Below are 20932 nucleotides of genomic sequence, written 5' to 3'. Positions count from 1 at the left end.
CAGGCATGGCGATCCTGTGCGAACTTGCTTGAGCACCACCTGAGCAGAAGTGTTCACCTGGCAGGAATGCGTTCCGCCCCCCCCCCCCCCGCCCCCCCCCCCCCCCCCGCCCCTCTCCGCTTGGGGGATGGGTGCGTTCGGGACAACCCTCCCACATCTCAGCGCAGCAGGTAGGAGTACCCCAGACCAGACGTCCCAGTGTTTCCCATACATTGACTTATTTGTGGCGGCCCACCACAATATCAACACTGACCACCACACAATGATTTTATGTTGTACTACTTAAACTAGATGAACTCCTTTCAGTGTAGAGCTATGCGCACCTTTGTGCAGCAAATTTTTTTAAAATTTGCGCACAAACACACTACCACCACAAATAGAAATAGATTCTGTGGGAAACACTGCGTCCTCTCCAGGACATGCCCATCACTGCTGGCCTTTCAGGGACACTTTTCTGAACCGCGTGCCGAAGAAAACGCTCGCCCGTTTTGCATTCCAGGCTACCGAAACACCGGTCGGCAGGTTATGATGGGGTGTCAATAACAACGTCACATGAGGCGGCAACCAAAAACACGGGTGACATGTGTTTTGAAATGTGAATATCTACCAGCCAGAGACAGATGAACTGGTGAAATCCACCAGCCATTCAATAGGAAATACCTATTTTCTGTCTGAAATCTACCAGCCAACTTCAAAATTTACCAGCATTTGGCTGGTGCTAATGTTGAGCCCTGCATGTGTTTGCAAGCCATAACTTCCACTCTCTAACAGCTGACTTACAATGGTAAACATACTACCCCTTGCCTAACATTAAGTTAACCATGACAAGACGGCTAGAGCCAGTCCATACACCATCTTACACACAATCTCCTTAAACATCTCATCGACTACACTAATAATATTGCTGAGTAGGCCTAGATTATCGTTAGAATGAATTACGTTAATAAAGTATTATACTGTTATAACATAGCCTAACGGTCACACACTACCCACCTACGGCTAACTGGTTCGTTGTCCCGGTGTGGCCACACACACCTCAGTCTGATGTAACGTAATGCTGACACAGGCTGACCTCTAGTTTAAGTACACACGATAAGATTACAAACGGCGAAGCCGACAGGTTTGCTTTATTTCACAAATTAACCAGCCACAAGTTAACCAAACTATGCCCTTAAAACAACTATGAGAGCCAACATAGGCACTCTAAACAATACCTAACAGCCAACTAACTACTAGCAGTTAGCTACTGTGGAATTGTGTCCTATAACGTTAGTTTCGACCAAGTTTACAGGCTAACATCAACGTATCCATAGCTGTATATTCAACGTTCAACCATGGTCGAAAAGACATCTATATGTCCTCTTGTAGAATAAGTATATAAAGAAAGGAGAAGAGATGACTCGACGCATTGGGGGAAAGGAATGCAGTTTAATGCCAAACTAGCTAATTTTGCTAGCATAGCTCTGTCAGGATAACACCTGTGGCTTGTTGGAGACGCGCGGGCACGATAGAACAGGTTCCCTCTCATTCCAGAGACTCCTGCGGCAGACTGCGCAGCTTAGCGACAACATTTAAGGCTAGTTAGCCGCTGAAAAACCTCTCTTCGACCATCGAAACTACTTGCCAACGTTGTCACTTACCATAAGTTTTCACAAAAGTATTTTTGTGGGGGACACGTCCTCAAAAGTTTCCGAAAGTAACCTATGAGTTGATAACTTTCCGCCTGTCCCGTAGTTAGTTTCCCCCAGGACACTCCAGCAAGTTGTGTGTTGGGCAAGCCTGAAGACTGCTCCGCCTCACACCACCTCGCGTTCCTGGTCTCGTGGGCGCGCCCCCGTGCAGGCTCCGCTCCCCCGAGCCTGCCTCAGACCCGTGCGGTGCTGGAGGAGGTGATCCGATTAGTCCCCAGGACACGTTCATCCCGATGAAAGACACAATTTTGGTGTGACGGTGACATCTTGTGGTGAAAAGTGGGAAATGCCTTTCTTAGTGGGTTGACTAGACGTAGGCTACTAACTGATTGGGCCTAGCCTACTATTATCATCCTGCCTGCATGGCTTTGGCCTACATTTGGGCACAGATCAAGATACTTTTTATTTAGGGATAATCCTTTAATTAAACTAAAACGCAGTAATCTGAGGTTTCTACTGGAGAACCACCCACCCCTATCTCCAAACTCCACGTACCGCCGGTTCTAAACAGTCAGTCTCACTTCCCGAAACTCGCTGCTCAAGCACAGCAGGGAAATAGTGGATCACCGGTAAAAGGCCTAGGCTAGGCCTAATCTCGCCCTAGAGCTGACAAATCACTCCCCATTGACACGTCTCAAACATGAAAGATGTTATTGTCTAACAAGATTGATGCTTTGACAAGACAAAACAAGAAAATATCTCATTACTTAAACGCAATTATATGAAATAACGTGAATAGCCTACAACATAACTAGCCTATATCACGTTATAATGTGATATCTGCATTTTATGATAGCCTAATATGTATTTATTTATTAATCATGGTTGATCATTTTGATTTAATCAAAATCATTTTTCAATGTAAAACGATTTTTTAGGAAGTTATTTGGCTACATTCCATTGCTACATACCAGCAGACAGCCCTCTGATAACCACAAGTCTCAGAGAGAGCAGCTCCACACACACACACACACACACACACACACACACACACACACAAAGAGGAACCGAAAATGAGAATTTATGAACAAAGAGTGAAGTTTTATGAAACAGAACGCACACGTCACACAGACACGAGAGACGAGTGCATTGCCCAGATTATTTGAGTTTATGTGTGGCAGGCGACCCAGAGGAAAATAATCCCACACCTGTTCTACCCCACACCAAGGCTCAGGAGAGAGTCCTACACTCCAGACAGAGAAGTAAGTTGCACTCTCTCAACCCCTGCAGGGACGTGTCTGTCCATAGGAGACAATAGATCAATGTTTTACGCTCTATTTTAACAGAAATATTTGGTTTTATATGCATATTTTATTCCACGATGGGTCAGTTAGGCTTGGAGTTGTTAGAGTATGGAACAGTAAAAGCTATACACTACTGGTTTGAATTTACAGGCTCAGAATCAGGGCGTTGTTTTAAGATATGAGTGGTGGTCGAATAAGAATTTTTATCAGAGTCAGAATCAGCTTTATTGGCCAGGTTTGCATAAACAAACAAGGAATTTGACTCCGGTTATCTTTGCTCTCAAACGACAACACTCAAACAAATAAAACATGAAGGAACAGAAAACAAAACAGTAAGAACAGAATGAAGGGCAGTAGAATAAGGCTATGTACAAATACAGTATGCAAATAGACAGTATTTATAAACAATCTTTTCATATTTAGAGCAGATACAAAAGCTACATGCTGAGCAGGCCACACCCAATGGTACTTGTGGCAGTAGGCCATTTCAATCCACTCATCGGAAGCCTGCAGCTGAGCTCCATGTTTTTGTAGGTGCCTGTAGGTAGAGCGTGTGATATGTGGTACAGCGTTGGGATTGGGAAGAGTTGTCCATAATGCAGATATGAAGCAGCTCAACAAATCTGCATCCATGTGTCCATCCACTATCCAGCAGTGTGGAAAGATACTGTACACACCCACATGTTGACTAAAATGTACTAACAAGAACATCATGGAACCTCTCAACTCTTAGTCTCTGTCACCTACAAGAAGCACAGCACAAGATAATGCAGATAGATAATGATTGATGTGCCGGAGCGTCTAGAAGGTTAACAAACCACACCCATCTGCTAGAAGATATGACCCCAGTTATGCACTGATATTCCATCATTTCCATGCATCTCTAGTATGTCATGTACAGTACAACTGATTATAATCAGAAATCTTTACTGTCCAGGGAGAACCCAGACAAAGCTGTTAGCAAATTGACCATTGATGCCTGTTTCCGAACGTCTTCTTGGCTCAGAAACACTGCTGTAGCAACGTCTGTGTTCCTCGCCCCACTGGCTGCATCCCACTTGCAGAGCTGAGATCAACACAAACGGGTCATCATGAGAACATTGCTGCACAGTGTGCATTGTATTACAGTTGTACGTTAGTGAGGATACCTGACTTCAGTGGAATACTTCAATGGAATTATAATGAAGTTATGCTTCAGTGGAATTATGAAATGAGCATTTTTACATGTGATTGACATGTAGGACAGCCTGATGGTGATGCGTCTCATGTGATTGACGTAGGACAGCCTATCGGTGTTCCCTTATGTGATTGACATGTAGGACAGCCTATCGGTGATGCCGTCTTATGTGATTGACATGTAGGACAGCCTGTCGGTGATGCCGTCTCATGTTCATGTTGTAGCTGCAGCTGCATTAGTGTGACCTGAAGAGTAGGAGGCGTGGTCTAGATGGAGTCACCCAGTCAGCGTAAGGGTAAGTACACTCACTGTGGCTAGCCTTAGCCAGTTAGTACACTCACTCACGTGGCTAGCCTTAGCCAGTTAGCGTAAGGGTAGTATACACTCACTCATGTGGCTAGCCTTAGCCAGTTAGAGTAAGGGTAAGTACACTCACTCATGTGGCTAGCCTTTGCGTAAGGGTAAGTACACTCACTCACGTGGCTAGCCTTAGCCAGTTAGCGTAAGGGTAGTATACACTCACTCATGTGGCTAGCCTTAACCAGTTAGCGTAAGGGTAAGTACACTCACTCATGTGGCTAGCCTTAGCCAGTTAGCGTAAGGGTAAGTAGGCCTACACTCACTCATGTGGCTAGCCTTAGCCAGTTAGCATATAGAGTAAGTACACTCACTCATGTGGCTAGCCTTAGCCAGTTAGCGTAAGGGTAAGTACACTCACTCATGTGGCTAGCCTTAGCCAGTTAGGGGCGATCACGAGCAAGTGATCAAACAATGGGGGTCTATGGGGCTAGACGGCTAAATGGGTCTGTTTCACCTGATTGTCATTAAAAAATCAAAGTTCGGATTTTAATTTCTGCAAGCTCAATATGGGTTTTAGGTCGAAAGTTGAATGAACAAATACTCATGGCCCTTTGGTTTCTCACAGGCTTGGTCGTTGTTTCCCATAACACACTAGCACCCTGCTAATGAATGATGTCATTGACACGTTTTAAAGGCTTTTTAGAGCAATTAAGGGACTTCAAAAATCTAATACTCAGCCGTGTGTATTTTCCTTGACCCCCCTTTCACATGCAATGTTCCGATTTCGACACAAAAAAATTTATCCAGAGAAAAATGGATTTGAGGAGAAACTCCATTCAGCTCCATTCATTCTCCACTTGCTCATGATCGCCCTCTAGTTGCAGTACCATGCGGAAGTATTCAGCGAGTGGTCGTTCTCCCCTTATTAGACATTCTCTGGTGTTTCCAACTCACAGTTTTCAAGCAGTCTCATTAGTGAATACCTCTCCTGTGTGTCTCAATAGCACCCCCTACAGGGATGTTTCTGCATTACATCATGTTTATTAGTGATGTTGAAATGGTCCCTGTTTATGTTCTCTCCTGTCTGTGTCTGAGTAGCGCCCCCTAATGGAGCTGTAGGAGAGGACGTCTCATCTGACGCTCTGAGGGTCAACGTCTCAGCTGCAGATCGAAGTTATGTCTCTGCACCTGCAAAAATGTACTAACAAGAACATCATGGAACCTCTCAACTCTTAGTCTCTGTCACCTACAAGAAGCACAGCACAAGATAATGCAGATAGATAATGATTGATGTGCCGGAGCGTCTAGAAGGTTAACAAACCACACCCATCTGCTAGAAGATATGACCCCAGTTATGCACTGATATTCCATCATTTCCATGCATCTCTAGTATGTCATGTACAGTACAACTGATTATAATCAGAAATCTTTACTGTCCAGGGAGAACCCAGACAAAGCTGTTAGCAAATTGACCATTGATGCCTGTTTCCGAACGTCTTCTTGGCTCAGAAACACTGCTGTAGCAACGTCTGTGTTCCTCGCCCCACTGGCTGCATCCCACTTGCAGAGCTGAGATCAACACAAACGGGTCATCATGAGAACATTGCTGCACAGTGTGCATTGTATTACAGTTGTACGTTAGTGAGGATACCTGACTTCAGTGGAATACTTCAATGGAATTATAATGAAGTTATGCTTCAGTGGAATTATGAAATGAGCATTTTTACATGTGATTGACATGTAGGACAGCCTGATGGTGATGCGTCTCATGTGATTGACGTAGGACAGCCTATCGGTGTTCCCTTATGTGATTGACATGTAGGACAGCCTATCGGTGATGCCGTCTTATGTGATTGACATGTAGGACAGCCTGTCGGTGATGCCGTCTCATGTTCATGTTGTAGCTGCAGCTGCATTAGTGTGACCTGAAGAGTAGGAGGCGTGGTCTAGATGGAGTCACCCAGTCAGCGTAAGGGTAAGTACACTCACTGTGGCTAGCCTTAGCCAGTTAGTACACTCACTCACGTGGCTAGCCTTAGCCAGTTAGCGTAAGGGTAGTATACACTCACTCATGTGGCTAGCCTTAGCCAGTTAGAGTAAGGGTAAGTACACTCACTCATGTGGCTAGCCTTTGCGTAAGGGTAAGTACACTCACTCACGTGGCTAGCCTTAGCCAGTTAGCGTAAGGGTAGTATACACTCACTCATGTGGCTAGCCTTAACCAGTTAGCGTAAGGGTAAGTACACTCACTCATGTGGCTAGCCTTAGCCAGTTAGCGTAAGGGTAAGTAGGCCTACACTCACTCATGTGGCTAGCCTTAGCCAGTTAGCATATAGAGTAAGTACACTCACTCATGTGGCTAGCCTTAGCCAGTTAGCGTAAGGGTAAGTACACTCACTCATGTGGCTAGCCTTAGCCAGTTAGGGGCGATCACGAGCAAGTGATCAAACAATGGGGGTCTATGGGGCTAGACGGCTAAATGGGTCTGTTTCACCTGATTGTCATTAAAAAATCAAAGTTCGGATTTTAATTTCTGCAAGCTCAATATGGGTTTTAGGTCGAAAGTTGAATGAACAAATACTCATGGCCCTTTGGTTTCTCACAGGCTTGGTCGTTGTTTCCCATAACACACTAGCACCCTGCTAATGAATGATGTCATTGACACGTTTTAAAGGCTTTTTAGAGCAATTAAGGGACTTCAAAAATCTAATACTCAGCCGTGTGTATTTTCCTTGACCCCCCTTTCACATGCAATGTTCCGATTTCGACACAAAAAAATTTATCCAGAGAAAAATGGATTTGAGGAGAAACTCCATTCAGCTCCATTCATTCTCCACTTGCTCATGATCGCCCTCTAGTTGCAGTACCATGCGGAAGTATTCAGCGAGTGGTCGTTCTCCCCTTATTAGACATTCTCTGGTGTTTCCAACTCACAGTTTTCAAGCAGTCTCATTAGTGAATACCTCTCCTGTGTGTCTCAATAGCACCCCCTACAGGGATGTTTCTGCATTACATCATGTTTATTAGTGATGTTGAAATGGTCCCTGTTTATGTTCTCTCCTGTCTGTGTCTGAGTAGCGCCCCCTAATGGAGCTGTAGGAGAGGACGTCTCATCTGACGCTCTGAGGGTCAACGTCTCAGCTGCAGATCGAAGTTATGTCTCTGCACCTGTGCTGGTGAACTCACAGGTTCATGGTGATGTCCTCATTAAAGTGATAAATGATGTACAGCTGAAAGCTGATGCAGGTAAAATTTCAGTTCCTGATTTTTTTTTCAGTGCTGCATTCGACACTTTAGATCAGTGGTCGGCAATAGGCGGCCCGCAAGCAAAAAACATCTGGCCCGTGAGATCTTTTGAACCAGAGAATGAAAAAAAAAAAAAAACTTTTTAAAAATCGGACTGCCAGTCTCAAACATGCTCTTTATTTTGAAACGTAACTTTCCAGAACAGAAGAATTTCAATCAATCTAAATGCTTAGATATTTGTTTCATCTGAATACGAGTGAAGCACGCAGCGAGGTGCAGCGTGAACGCACAACATGCAAAATCAAATGAAGTCAGTGGACAGCGCTGGTTCTCAAATTCCAAGCTAGTCCCTATAACACATGTTGTCATTCAAACAACGGACATAGGCTTATGGTGATAATTAAAACACAACTTCTTTTAAACAGGCCTGACATCAAACAGGCAATTTACGCACATAGAACTGTGAAAAGTAAAACACGAGTTTCAAACATTAATAGCGTGCGTGTTATTTAGGAACGCAACCTTTAAATTAGCATGCTTACTTTCGTGGTGCCGTCTTGTACTCTTTGCATGCAGAGAAACCCTCGTTAGTTGTTACAGATCAGGCATGTGGGCTTTGCATTAATACAATTAGGGAGGATGAAGGCATAGTTCTCTGTCCATTCATCATTAAAGATCCTGTTTTCGCTGTTAACTTTTCTCTTCAGATTTTTTCTTAGTGCCATTTTTTGAAATGTTTTTCTGGTGTTTTTTATTAATTTTTTTTGAAGACACAGTCAGGCACATAATATGAATGTCTCTGCTCTGTCATTTCAAGAGCGCCTATCATTTTTACCTCCTCCGATATTAATTAATTAAATTAGCCATTGTTTTGGTTGTGAACTTGTGGCCCGCTATGTAATGGCTCGGAAAATATCTGGCCCGAGGCCAAACTTAATTGCCGACCCCTGCTTTAGATCATAAAATATAGTTGGACAAGTTGGAGAATTGGGTAGGACTTTCTGGAGCAGTCCAGAATTGGTTCAGTTCATATGGCTTACCCTAAGGATCAGGCCTCAGACCTCTTTAGATGCTAGTTCTACCTTTGAGCCAGATTCTACAGAACAGCACTGATTACCATAGTTACGCAGATGATTGTACAGAACAACAGCACTGACTACCATAGTTACACAGATGATTCTACAGAACAACAACACTATCGTAGAGAACCTTATAGATTGCACTCTCTCTCCCTCTCTCTACTATTTGTGTTTGTGTGGGTGTGTGTTATTCCGTGCAGGTCTGGAACCAACCATATTTGACTATAAGGAGAGCATCAAGACTGACTATAAAAGAGTGCAGGAGTACAACTCCCTCCCTGCTGAGGACGTGCTGCTGACTGACCGCTACACTGAGCTGCTGATAGTCCAGCACCACAGACAGCAGAAAGAGAGAGAGGAGGAGATCTGCTTCAGAGGAGCGAGTTTCTTCAGTGCCAGGGAGGCATATCAAAGCACCACTGTGGACCAGTTCTTCAGCCCTGATGACCAAGGAGAAGTTCCTAGAGCAGTCATTCTTCAGGGCCACTCTGGACATGGCAAATCCTTTACCGTACAGAAGATCATGTTGGACTGGGCATCAGGCAACCTCTACAAGGATCAATTTGAACTTATTTTACACCTGAAATGTAAAGAACTGAACCAGGTATCAGGGAAGTTGTGTGTGGTTGATCTTGTGAGCTGCAATCAGAAATATACCCCACTGATCTCACAGAAATTAAAGGTCTCACCGCAGAAGGTGCTCTTCCACATAGATGGATTCGATGAGCTCCAGTCCCCAATGGATGCAATCAGTGACTCACCTGTTAAAGACCTTTTAACACCAGCTCCTGTTGGGGCCATTCTGAGTGCTCTGTTGAAGGGGTCAATCCTTCCTGATTGCTTCCTGCTGGTCACCACCAGGCCCAGTGCAGCAGACACACTGAGCAAACTGCTCAAACGCCCGCAGCGTTCCACTGAGACTCTGGGTTTCTCTGAGAAGGGGGTGCAGGAGTACTTCCAGAGGTTCTGTCAAGATCAGCAGGTAGCAGAGAGGGCATTCAGCAGTGTGAAGGCAAACGAAACCCTCTTCACATCCTGCTCCATTCCCGTCATCTGCTGGATCGTCTGCACCGTTTTCAGGGAGCAGCTAAAAGAAAATGATGGAATGACTAATGGCCTGGAAACAACCACCTCCATATTTGTGCACTTTGTGTCCACTCTGCTGGATCATCACTGCCAGCATTTGAGTCAGCCAGTCCCAACTCTGCTGAGGAGCCTGGGCCAGCTGGCAGAGAGAGGGATGCTGGAGCAGCAGGTCCTGTTTGAGAGAGAAAGTGTGGAAAGTAAAATCTCAGATCCAGTCACTGTTCCCTTCCTGTGCAAATTCCTCCTGAAGAAGAAAGTCAGAAAGAAGGAAATGTTCAGTTTCATGCATCTGAGTTTTCAGGAGTTCTTCACTGCACTCTACTACACCTTTGACCAGAATGAGGAGAAAGTTGAAGAGCTGCTCAAATCCTTCCAAGGGGATAAAATGAATGCACATCTCCTACCTGTCATTCAGTTTCTGTTTGGTCTCTCAAATAGAGAAGTCATGCAGGACTTAGAGCATCTCAACCTGCCTTCCCCATCTTCCATTCGAAGGCAGCTTGAAGAGTGGATGCTCGGACTCATCAAAGGGAATTCCGACTGTAAGAAGGCTGACATGACCCTCTTCATACTCCACTGTCTCTATGAGCTCCATGAGGGACAGCCATGCGAGGACAACTATGAAGAAACACCGTTTGTGTGCAGAGCCATGGAGGCTTGGGGTGAGATGAATTTTGACTCCATTCCCCTGACGAGTACAGACTGCTGGGTGCTGCTGTACTGCCTGCAGTGCTGCCCGACCATCAGAAGCCTGGAGCTGAAAGACTGCAACATGACAGCAGAGATGCTGAGGATGCTGCAGCCCGCGCTGAGCCGGTGTGAGGAGCTGGGGTAAGAGCATCCGTATAGGGCCGTTCACACCAAGAATGATAACTATAATGATAACTATAAACAAATATCGTTCTTGTTAATATGAATGATAACGTTCACACATAGACTATAACGATAACGACATGAAGAACAATATCGTTAGGGGTCACTTTAGCAGCATTCCCACCAAGAACGATAACGATAACTATAACCATTACGATAAAAGCGTCCACGATTATCATTCTCAAAATCGCTCTGAAATTGATCCCCAACAATTGTTCTTCATGTCGTTATCGTTATAGTTTATGTGTGAACGTTGTATTCATATTAACGAGAGCAATATTTGTTTATAGTTATCATTTTAATTAACGTTCTTGGTGTAAACAGCCCTTTTCAGAGCGATATTGAGAACGATAAAAAGCTAACAGCCAATCAGAATCCATAATATTTTAACCTAGCACGAGATAAAACTTTTCTTATCGTTGGCCAGTGTGGATGCTTTTATCATTATGGTTATAGTTATCATTCTTGGTGTGAATGTTGCTTATCTCTCTCCTTTCGTCTCCACAGCATTGTGTTGTGATCCAATTAGTATATCATAGAATTTACAGAACATGTCATAGCGCAACATTTATTCTGTGATGTCCTAAATCCCCAGGTGCTCAACCAACCACAACCTCAGAGACATGCGCTTGGCATGAGTCAACACGTAATGTAGTTAACAGTTCACTAGCTAGTCTGTCAGTGGATATCTACAGCATGACCCCGAACAATAGCCTACTGTGCAGTTCATGAGCCTTGACCTTGAACAATAGCCTACTGTGCAGTGTGCACTTCAACAGCCTTGACCTTGAACAATAGCCTACTGTGCAGTGTGCAGTTCATGAGCCTTGACCTTGAACAATAGCCTACTGTGCAGTGTGCAGTTCATGAGCCTTGACCTTGAACAATAGCCTACTGTGCAGTGTGCAGTTCATCAGCCTTGACCTTGAACAATAGCCTACTGTGCAGTGCGCAGTTCATCAGCCTTGACCTTGAACAATAGCCTACTGTGCAGTGTGCAGTTCATCAGCCTTGACCTTGAACAATAGCCTACTGTGCAGTGCGCAGTTCATCAGCCTTGACCTTGAACAATAGCCTACTGTGCAGTGTGCACTTCATCAGCCTTGACCTTGAACAATAGCCTACTGTGCAGTGTGTAGTTCATCAGCCTTGACCTTGAACAATAGCCTACTGTGCAGTGTGTAGTTCATCAGCCTTGACCTTGAACAATAGCCTACTGTGCAGTGTGTAGTTCATCAGCCTTGACCTTGAACAATAGCCTACTGTGCAGTGTGCACTTCATCAGCCTTGACCTTGAACAATAGCCTACTGTGCAGTGTGCAGTTCATGAGCCTTGACCTTGAACAATAGCCTACTGTGCAGTGTGTAGTTCATCAGCCTTGACCTTGAACAATAGCCTACTGTGCAGTGTGCACTTCATCAGCCTTGACCTTGAACAATAGCCTACTGTGCAGTGTGCAGTTCATGAGCCTTGACCTTGAACAATACTGCGCACAGTTCATCACCTTTGATGTTGAGTTCCAGGAGTTCTGATTCAGTGTTTCTCTGTTTGAAGGTTTGGGATGCAGGACCTGTCGGATGTGGATGTTGGTGATTTGATCTCAGCGCTGGGAGAGAGAAAGATCCTGCACAGACTGTAGTAAGAACCCAGAATTGTGCTGCATTTACACAGCTATCAAAATAAGCATCTATTGGGAGGGGGGGCGGGGGGGGGGCATGAACGTTTGCGTGATGATATTGATGTTGTGGACATGAACGTTTGTGTGTTGATGTGTTGATATATCAACGTTGTAATGCTGGGGTGGTGAACGTGTTGATGTTTACATATTGATATGTTGGGGTGGTGAACGTATGTGTGTGTGTTGATGTTTACATATCGATATGTGTGTGTTGATGTTTACATATCGATATGTGTGTATTGATGTTTACATATCGATATGTATCGTTGATAATGGCGGCCTCTCCCCACCAGTGCGTTCCACAGCAGTCTGTCAGAGGAGAGCGTGCACCACATCTTCAGTGCCCTCTGCAGGCAGAAGTGTGTGGGCAGAGTTGCACTCACTGTGAAGACCATCACCCCCAGCACAGCTGAGAGACTTCTGCACCTCTACAGCAACACTCACATTGGAGATTTTGTGGGGTATGAGAGGTCATCTTAAAATTAGAGTTCTCCCCTTGTGAAATCAATAATAATAGTTTGTTTGTCAGTGGCCTAGCCTGTTGGAAGGGGCACTCATGATTTGGCTTAAAAACGCTGATTTTTGACGTCATATGCTGTTTCATGTCAGTACAATTTCAAGCTGTGACCCGTGTAATGGTTCTATGGCCGATAAGTTCTGATGGAAGATCCAAACAGAACCAAACCTATACATACATTTCACGAAAACATGCGCGCGCAAACAAGGGGCAGGAAGCCCCATGAACAGCATTAAGCAGCTGCTCTCCGTGAAAAGATTAAAATGAATTTTAGTGCCCAAAACAGCACCATTCGAAATGACGATGGTTAGAGAATTTTCAGGAATGTAAAGTAATGCATTTCTTTGCCAGAAACTACCAAAACCGCCAAAAAAACGATGTTATACTAATAATAAAAACAAACGACAAACTCTGAAATAAACTCTGAAATGAGATGTTATCATTATTTAGACAACAGTGGCATACAAAAAATGCCGATTGTAGCTTACAGCAGCTGGTTATTAGGTTAACTTTATAACGTTATGACCGGCCATCCGGCATCTTCTGCCCCTCGTCTGCGCGCGCATCTAGTTTTGTTAGTAAACGGGAAATACAGTATGTGTATACCTGTATACTCTCAATCACAACCACATTCTTTGAAAGCACACCAAACGTTAAAGAACGTCTTTCCATGGGGGGGCGCTACAGCTCACCATAGCAATATTTCAATTGTAATGCACTTCTCATATAACTAAGCATGAAAATATAGTGTATAGTGTTGTCCCTGTGCTGTGCTGGTTGGCAGGGTGGGTCTACCAGAGGGGGCTGAGCAAGCTGAGAGTTTCTGTTCCGTCCTCGTGATCAGGAAAGTAAAGAGCTATTTTGGGTGCGTCACAGTCTCTTCACATTAAGCTACATTCATTAATGCAAACAACAGACCCCTGAAGGACCCACATCTGCCACCTTTGGCCGTATAAGGAGATCCATGTACTTGTCGAAGCTTTCTACTTCAGTTAGCTCCCATGTACTGTAGCAAAAATCAAAGCTTGCCATCTTAACGTACTGCAGATCCCAAAACCCATCAGATGACAAAAGCAAGGGCGTAGGTTTGGTATATTCATATAAACACACACGCACACACACACACACACACACACACACACACACACACATATACTATATTTAACATTTCAATGATAACAATAAAATATCTTATATGGGCAAAGATGGCAGCTGTTTTGTAGGTGAACTTCAGAGTAGGTGAACTACCATAGTGGAAAAAAAAAAACATTCTGTATAAATACAGTGCATTTCCTCACTCATTGTGAGTTATTAAAACTAAAGTGATTGTGTGAGCATAATAATCATATAACTTAATGCAGTAAATGATGAATATTAGTCCTTCCCCTCTCTGGGTCTTAGGCTGCTGATTGGACAATTTGCAGGCCCACACTCAGGACTGGAGAGGTCAGGACTGGAGAGGTCAGGACTGGAGAGCTCAGGACTGGAGAGGTCAGGACTGGAGAGGTCAGGACTGGAGAGGTCAGGATTGGAGAGGTCAGGGCTGGAGAGCTCAGGACTGGAGAGGTCAGGGCTGGAGAGCTCAGGGCTGGAGAGGTCAGGGCTGGAGGGGTCAGGGCTGGAGAGGTCAGGGCTGGAGGGGTCAGGGCTGGAGAGGTCAGGGCTGGAGAGCTCAGGGCTGGAGAGGTCAGGACTGGAGAGGTCAGGACTGAGGCTCATCCTGCTCTTCTCCTCAGCGGTGTCCAGCGCTGCACTGAGAGGGATCCTCCACGCCTTTCATCCACTGAGACACCCGGCAGAGGAGTGGGAATCTGCCTCTTAAACATATCAAACTAACACAGTTCAAGACTCTCCTTCCTGAGCATTTCAAACTAGAGCAGATTTTTACTGACCTCAATGTAAGCCTTGTGTATATTCCTGTGAAAATGACTGTGTGTGTGTGTGTGTGTGTGTGTGTGTGTGTGTGTGTGTGTGTGTGTGTGTGTGTGTGTGTGTGTGTGTGTGTGTGTTTTACATACTGCAGCAGTCCAGAGTATGATGAGTGTGTGGATGCTCTTTTGAGGCACCTGTCCTCTCTGCCTGATCTGATGGAGGTGACTCTGACGGCCGGCTGCCTGACTGAGATCTGGGCCAATAGGATCCTCTCCCTCATCCGCACCTGCCCCCAGTTAAGGGAAGTTCAGTAAGTGCAGTAAGTGCAGTAGGCCCATATGATCCACATGGGCTAGTGTGCAGTAGGCCCATATGATCTACATGGGTTAGTGTGCAGTAGGCCCATATGATCTACATGGGTTAGTGTGCAGTAGGCCCATATGATCTACATGGGTTAGTGTGCAGTATATGATCTACATGGGTTAGTGTGCAGTATATGATCCACATGGGTTAGTGTGCAGTATATGATCTACATGGGTTAGTGTGCAGTATATGATCTACATGGGTTAGTGTGCAGTATATGATCTACATGGGTTAGTGTGTAGTATATGGTCTACATGGGTTAGTGTGCAGTATATGATCTACATGGGTTAGTGTGCAGTAGGCCCATATGATCTACATGGGTTAGTGTGCAGTATGATCTACATGGGTTAGTGTGCAGTATATGATCTACATGAGTTAGTGTGCAGTATATATGATCTACATGGGTTAGTGTGCAGTATATGATCTACATGGGTTAGTGTGCAGTATATGATCTACATGGGTTAGTGTGCAGTATGATCTACATGGGTTAGTGTGCAGTATATGATCTACATGGGTTAGTGTGCAGTATATGGTCTACATGGGTTAGTGTGCAGTATAGTCTACATGGGTTAGTGTGCAGTATAGTCTACATGGGTTAGTGTGCAGTATATGATCTACATGGGTTAGTGTGCAGTATTTGGTCCTCATGGGTTAGTGTGCAGTATGGTCTACATGGGTTAGTGTGCAGTATATGATCTACATGGGTTAGTGTGCAGTATATGGTCTACATGGGTTAGTGTGCAGTATATGATCTACATGGCATGGGTTAGTGTGTAGTATGATCTACATGGGTTAGCAGTAAGTCCTATTCATGGGTTTCATTGAAATCCGTATTTCTCCCATCTCAAGGCAAACTGAGGGAATGATGTATGACCATTCAAAAACATGACTGGTTTTCTAAAGATACAAGGCTTAATGCTAATCAGTGAAGTGTCCCTTTAATTACCATGGGCGCAGTGATATCACACACTACTTACTGCTTGTTGCCTATGGGACTATTTTTCAATGGTACGTTTGCAACTTCCTTTGATTATTACGCCAGATGAGAGTGTAGTTCCATGTCAAATCAGCCTAGAAAAACGTTGGTCTTATTGCACTCACTTTAGAAGAGACACGTTTTAAATGGGAAAATTACCAGAAATCGGAGTCACTTTTAAGCATGATGCTAACAGGCGAGATCCAAATGGTCTAATCCGATTCAATGATCTATGCTAGGCTGAAGCTATAAGTTGTATCGCCAGACTCACAGAATGGCTGGATGAACGGGGAAAAGGTAAATATCGATTGTTTTGCTCGAGGGTAGGTGGAAAATGAGCTTATTTCCAAAAATGGCGGAATATCCCTTTAAGATCAATTTCCGAAAGATGATTTTATATTTAACTTTAAGCATGTGTTGCAATACTTTTGGAGGCACTGTACATGGGTGTGCTGGAGGTTCCCAGCTGTAGGGATTCCTCCTCCCTTGGGTACATGGGTGTGCTGGAGGTAGACAGCTGTAGGGATTCCTCCTCCCTTGGGTAGAGCGGCTCACGCAGCCACTGGAGTCGGGTTTTAGGAATTGCATTTAAAGTCATTTTCATAATCAATAAGTTGTTTGATCTAAAATGTCAGGAAATTGTTGTGTTGATCATAGATTCCCAGGATGAATTGTTGCATTGTGTTACGTCTAATAAAGGAGTTTTTGTACCATTCAGGTGTTTAGTTTTGTCAGTAACTGTTCTTCAAACCATCCACCCATTGATTGAGATGGCTCGCAGTCATGCACTGGGCCTCATGAAATAATGGACTGTGTGTGTGTGTGTGTGGTGATTCAATAAGGTGATAATGAACTGTGTGTGTGTGTGTGTGTGTGTGTGTGTGTGTGTGTGTGTGTGTGTGTGTGTGTGTGTGTGTGTGTGTGTGTGTGTGTGTGTGTGTGTGTGTGTGTGTGTGTGTGTGTGTGTGTGTGTGTGTGTGTGGTGCTTCAATAAGGTGATAATGAACTGTGTGTGTGTGTGTGTGTGTGTGTGTGTGGTGCTTCAATAAGGTGATAATGGTCTGGCTGTGTCTGGCAGGTTTGGTGCCGCCATCTTTGATGGGAGTCGAGACGAGCAGGCGGGCTTGCTGCTGGAGGGGGGCATCAGCGCACTGAAGGAGGCTCAGAGGCGGCCGGACTGCAAAGTCACACTCCACGGGTATTTATACTGACGCGGGGCTTTATACTGACGCGGGTATTTATACTGACACGGGGCTTTCTATGACGCGGGAGCCTTTTCCACTATAGAATTGTAAGAAATGTCATTGTCCGTATGGCAAATGGCAAATCCGTATTTCTCCCATCTCAAGGCAAACTGAGGGAATGATGCACGACCATTCAAAAACGTGACTGGTTTTCTAAAGATACAAATGCTAATCTGTGAAGTGTCCCTTTAAAAGAAAACTTTTTTTTTTCAATTTATGATCACCCTCGATCAGATAAAATATATTTAAAGCAGTTTAATGGGATTTTGTGTTTTAATATTTGTGCTCAACTTTCGGTGGAAAGAAGTTTAGTAGCAGTTGTTTCGTTTTGATCCCTCTTTTTCTTGTTTTTGCCTTTGTTTTTTTTGGTAACCCGACTTGGCTTTCTTGGAGAAAGACATCACGTCAGCAGCACAAAACAATTACATTACATTATATGATATTTTGCAGACACTTTTTGTCCAAAGTGACTTACATAATACAAGCATTGTCCCTGGAGCATCTTGGGGTGAAGTGCCTTGCTCAAGGGTACAACGGTGGAATCTGGCTACTGCGCGCTAGCCCAGCTCCTTAACCACTACACTACCACCGCCCTACAGGCTACTACACGTTAGCCCAGCTCCTTAACCACTACACTACCACCGCACCAATTAGCGGTCCACTACTAGATATAATAGTAGGTGTTGTAGAGTATGGAGCTTGCTTGCATGTGCATAATGCTGTAGAAGCTGCCCGTTCACCATGCTTGTGTTGTAATGTCTCTGAACTCTGAAGGAAGCGCTGAAGTACATTCACCATGCTTGTGTTGTAATGTCTCTGTAGGAAGTGCTGCAGTAGGCCTCTGGGCCCGTTCACCATGCTTGTGTTGTGATGTCTCTGATGCGGGTCTGTTCACCATGCTTGTGTTGTGATGTCTCTGATGCGGGTCTGTTCACCATGCTTGTGTTGTAATGTCTCTGTTCACCATGCTTGTGTTGTAATGTCTCTGAAGGAAGTGCTGCAGTAGGCCTGTGTTCCCGTTCACCATGCTTGTGTTGTAATGTCTCTGAAGGAAGCGCTGCAGTACATTCACCATGCTTGTGTTGTGATGTCTCTGTAGGAAGCGCTGCAGTAGGCCTGCGGGCCCGTGCACTACACTAAGGGACCGGAAGCTCAGCTGTAATAAGGTGTCCGTGGTGGACATGACGAGCTCACCTGCGCGCATGCACACGGTGGACATGACTGACCATCAGGTGACCTGCGGCGAACAGGAGACATCAGCAGCACAGAGAGACCTGGGGGACTTCCACAAGGATCAGGGGGACTTACAATTTGTTGCAAGTCACTTTGAATAAAATCAGCTGCCATATTATGAAGGGGACACTTCACCCATTTGCATGAGGCTTTGTGTCATTAGAAGTGGTGGTTGGCTTGGTGGGGAAGTGAAAGGCAGAGGATTCTGGGAGTTGTTGGCTTTCATCCACATGAGCCAAAAATAAATTTTCGGCTTTTTCCTCCCATCTCAGGGAAAAATGAGGGAATGATGCACGACCATTCAAAAATATGACAATATGAAGCTTAATGCAAATGGATGAAATGCTTTCACATCTAGCAATAATCATCACTAGGACTGTACTTTACATCTAGCAATAATCATCACTAGGACTGTACTTTACATCTAGCAATAATCATCACTAGGACTGTACTTTACATCTAGCAATAATCATCACTAGGACTGTACTTTACATCTAGCAATAATCATCACTAGGACTGTACTTTACATCTAGCAATAATCATCAATAGGACTGTACTTTACATCTAGCACTAATCATCAATAGGACTGTACTTTACATCGAGCAATAATCATCAATAGGACTGTACTTTACATCTACAGTAGCACTAATCATCACTAGGACTGTACTTTCCTCTGTGTCTTCTTGTAAAATGATATTTGTGCATTTCAGTTGTACAGTTATTTTGAACCAATCACTGGCAGAAATGAATCCAAATTGAATTGTTCCAGTGTTAAGTTGACCAGGCAAACTGCCGCTGTGATGAACTTGAAAAGTTAAATTACTCAACTGTGTAATGTATGCTGCTGTGGTTCACATTGTTTGCGGCACGTGCTGCGCTCGCCGCTAGGTGGCTCTTGGTTGAGGTAACAGGTGATGTCCCAAAGCAATTAAGTGCAGACTCCCCAGACTAATGTTCAATCTTAAGAGATGGAGCAGTATGGTGATAGCCAGACTACAGCTATGTCCAGAAGTCAAGCGTGCACGCTGGATAGTACCCTCTTCCCAGTAGCGTCTTAGTTAGCTCGCTCCTCAGTATGCGTCCCTACCTACATTTGGACAGCACTAGTAACTAGTTGACGTCACCTGACTCGGGGAGGGGGGTGTGTTGACGATTTGCATGACGTGTGGAGCTTGACCTGCGCTGCGCAATGGATTATGGGATATCTGAGGGCAAAAAAGATGCATCGATGCACGCTTGGAAATCACGCCAAACGAAGTACCCAACTAGTGAGAGCGCTTGACTTTCGGACAGTCTATTCTGACGTAACTTCCAGAAAATGCACACTGCCCAGCGTGCACGCTTGACTTCTGCACATAGCCTACCACACCAGAGCTTTGCTCAGCGCAGCGACAGGCCAGTTCTTGCGACAGTTTTTGACAATGTAGTGGATTTAATAGCGCAGTACTGCCATTTTTGTACAATGTGAGCCCCTCCTTTAAAAGGTACACTATGCAGGTTTAGGGATTTAAAAGTGCACTATGCAGGTTTAGGTATTTAAAGGTGCACTATGCAGGTTTAGGGATTTAAAAGTGCACTATGCAGGTTAAAGTGTTTAAAGGTGCACTATGCAGGTTAAAGTGTTTAAAGGTGCACTATGCAGGTTAAAGTGTTTAAAGGTACACTATGCAGGTTAAAGTGTTTAAAGGTACACTGTGCAGGTTTAGGTATTTAAAAGTGCACTATGCAGGTTAAAGTGTTTAAAGGTACACTATGCAGGTTTAGGTGTTTAAAGGTACACTATGCAGGTTTAGGTGTTTAAAGGTGCACTATGCAGGTTAAAGTGTTTAAAGGTACACTATGCAGGTTAAAGTGTTTAAAGGTACACTATGCAGGTTAAAGTGTTTAAAGGTACACTATGCAGGTTAAAGTGTTTAAAGGTACACTATGCAGGTTAGAGTGTTTAAAGGTACACTATGCAGGTTAAAGTGTTTAAAGGTACACTATGCAGGTTTAGGTATTTAAAGGTACACTATGCAGGTTTAGGTGTTTAAAAGTACACTATGCAGGTTTAGGTATTTAAAGGTGCACTATGCAGGTTTAGGTATTTAAAGGTGCACTATGCAGGTTTAGGTATTTAAAGGTGCATCATGCAGGTTTAGGTGTTTAAAGGTACACTATGCAGGTTTAGGTGTTTAAAGGTACACTATGCAGGTTTAAGTGTTTAAAGGTACACTATGCAGGTTGTGTTATTTTTGGTGACTGTAGAGCTCCCTCTAGAGAAGCAAGGCATTTATGTTACTCTGCTGTTGTAAATAGCAAACGTTTCGCTACTTATCCCCCCTGCACAACGCAAATGCTTTTGTTGTGGAT

General features: G+C 44.3%; 2 protein-coding genes across 9 annotated transcripts in view; one reads left to right on the top strand and one right to left on the bottom strand.

The window, feature by feature from the left end:
• arhgap12a (Rho GTPase activating protein 12a) overlaps positions 1 to 1780 on the bottom strand; it is a 41802-nt gene extending 40022 nt beyond the window's left edge. For all 5 annotated transcript variants that reach the window (XM_062530765.1, XM_062530766.1, XM_062530768.1 and 2 more), the window contains exon 1: positions 1641 to 1780. The gene's annotated coding sequence lies outside the window, so the exon portion shown is untranslated. The remainder of the gene's footprint in view (positions 1 to 1640) is intronic.
• A 999-nt stretch (positions 1781 to 2779) lies between these two features.
• Positions 2780 to 20422, top strand: LOC134075220 (NACHT, LRR and PYD domains-containing protein 1 homolog). 4 transcript variants are annotated; one of them, XM_062530762.1, is made up of 12 exons: positions 2780 to 2893; positions 4337 to 4407; positions 5511 to 5610; positions 6235 to 6387; positions 7491 to 7658; positions 8938 to 10654; positions 12252 to 12335; positions 12669 to 12836; positions 13677 to 13757; positions 14916 to 15074; positions 17182 to 17301; positions 18447 to 20422. In XM_062530762.1, exons 4-12 carry the CDS (start codon positions 6363 to 6365, stop codon positions 18679 to 18681), a joined length of 2757 nt encoding a protein of 918 aa, XP_062386746.1. In that variant the 5' UTR covers positions 2780 to 2893; positions 4337 to 4407; positions 5511 to 5610; positions 6235 to 6362; the 3' UTR covers positions 18682 to 20422. The 4 variants fall into 4 exon arrangements, with proteins under 4 accessions (XP_062386746.1, XP_062386745.1, XP_062386747.1 ...); XM_062530761.1 differs by having other exon boundaries at positions 5511 to 6387; XM_062530763.1 differs by lacking the exon at positions 13677 to 13757 and having other exon boundaries at positions 2781 to 2893; positions 5511 to 6387.
• Positions 20423 to 20932: the final 510 nt, after the last annotated feature.

Source organism: Sardina pilchardus, chromosome 2, assembly GCF_963854185.1.
Source record: "Sardina pilchardus chromosome 2, fSarPil1.1, whole genome shotgun sequence".
Taxonomy (NCBI): Eukaryota; Metazoa; Chordata; class Actinopteri; order Clupeiformes; family Clupeidae; genus Sardina; species Sardina pilchardus.
Note: the sequence above shows the minus strand (reverse complement) of the source record. Positions and strands in the feature narration are given on the sequence as shown.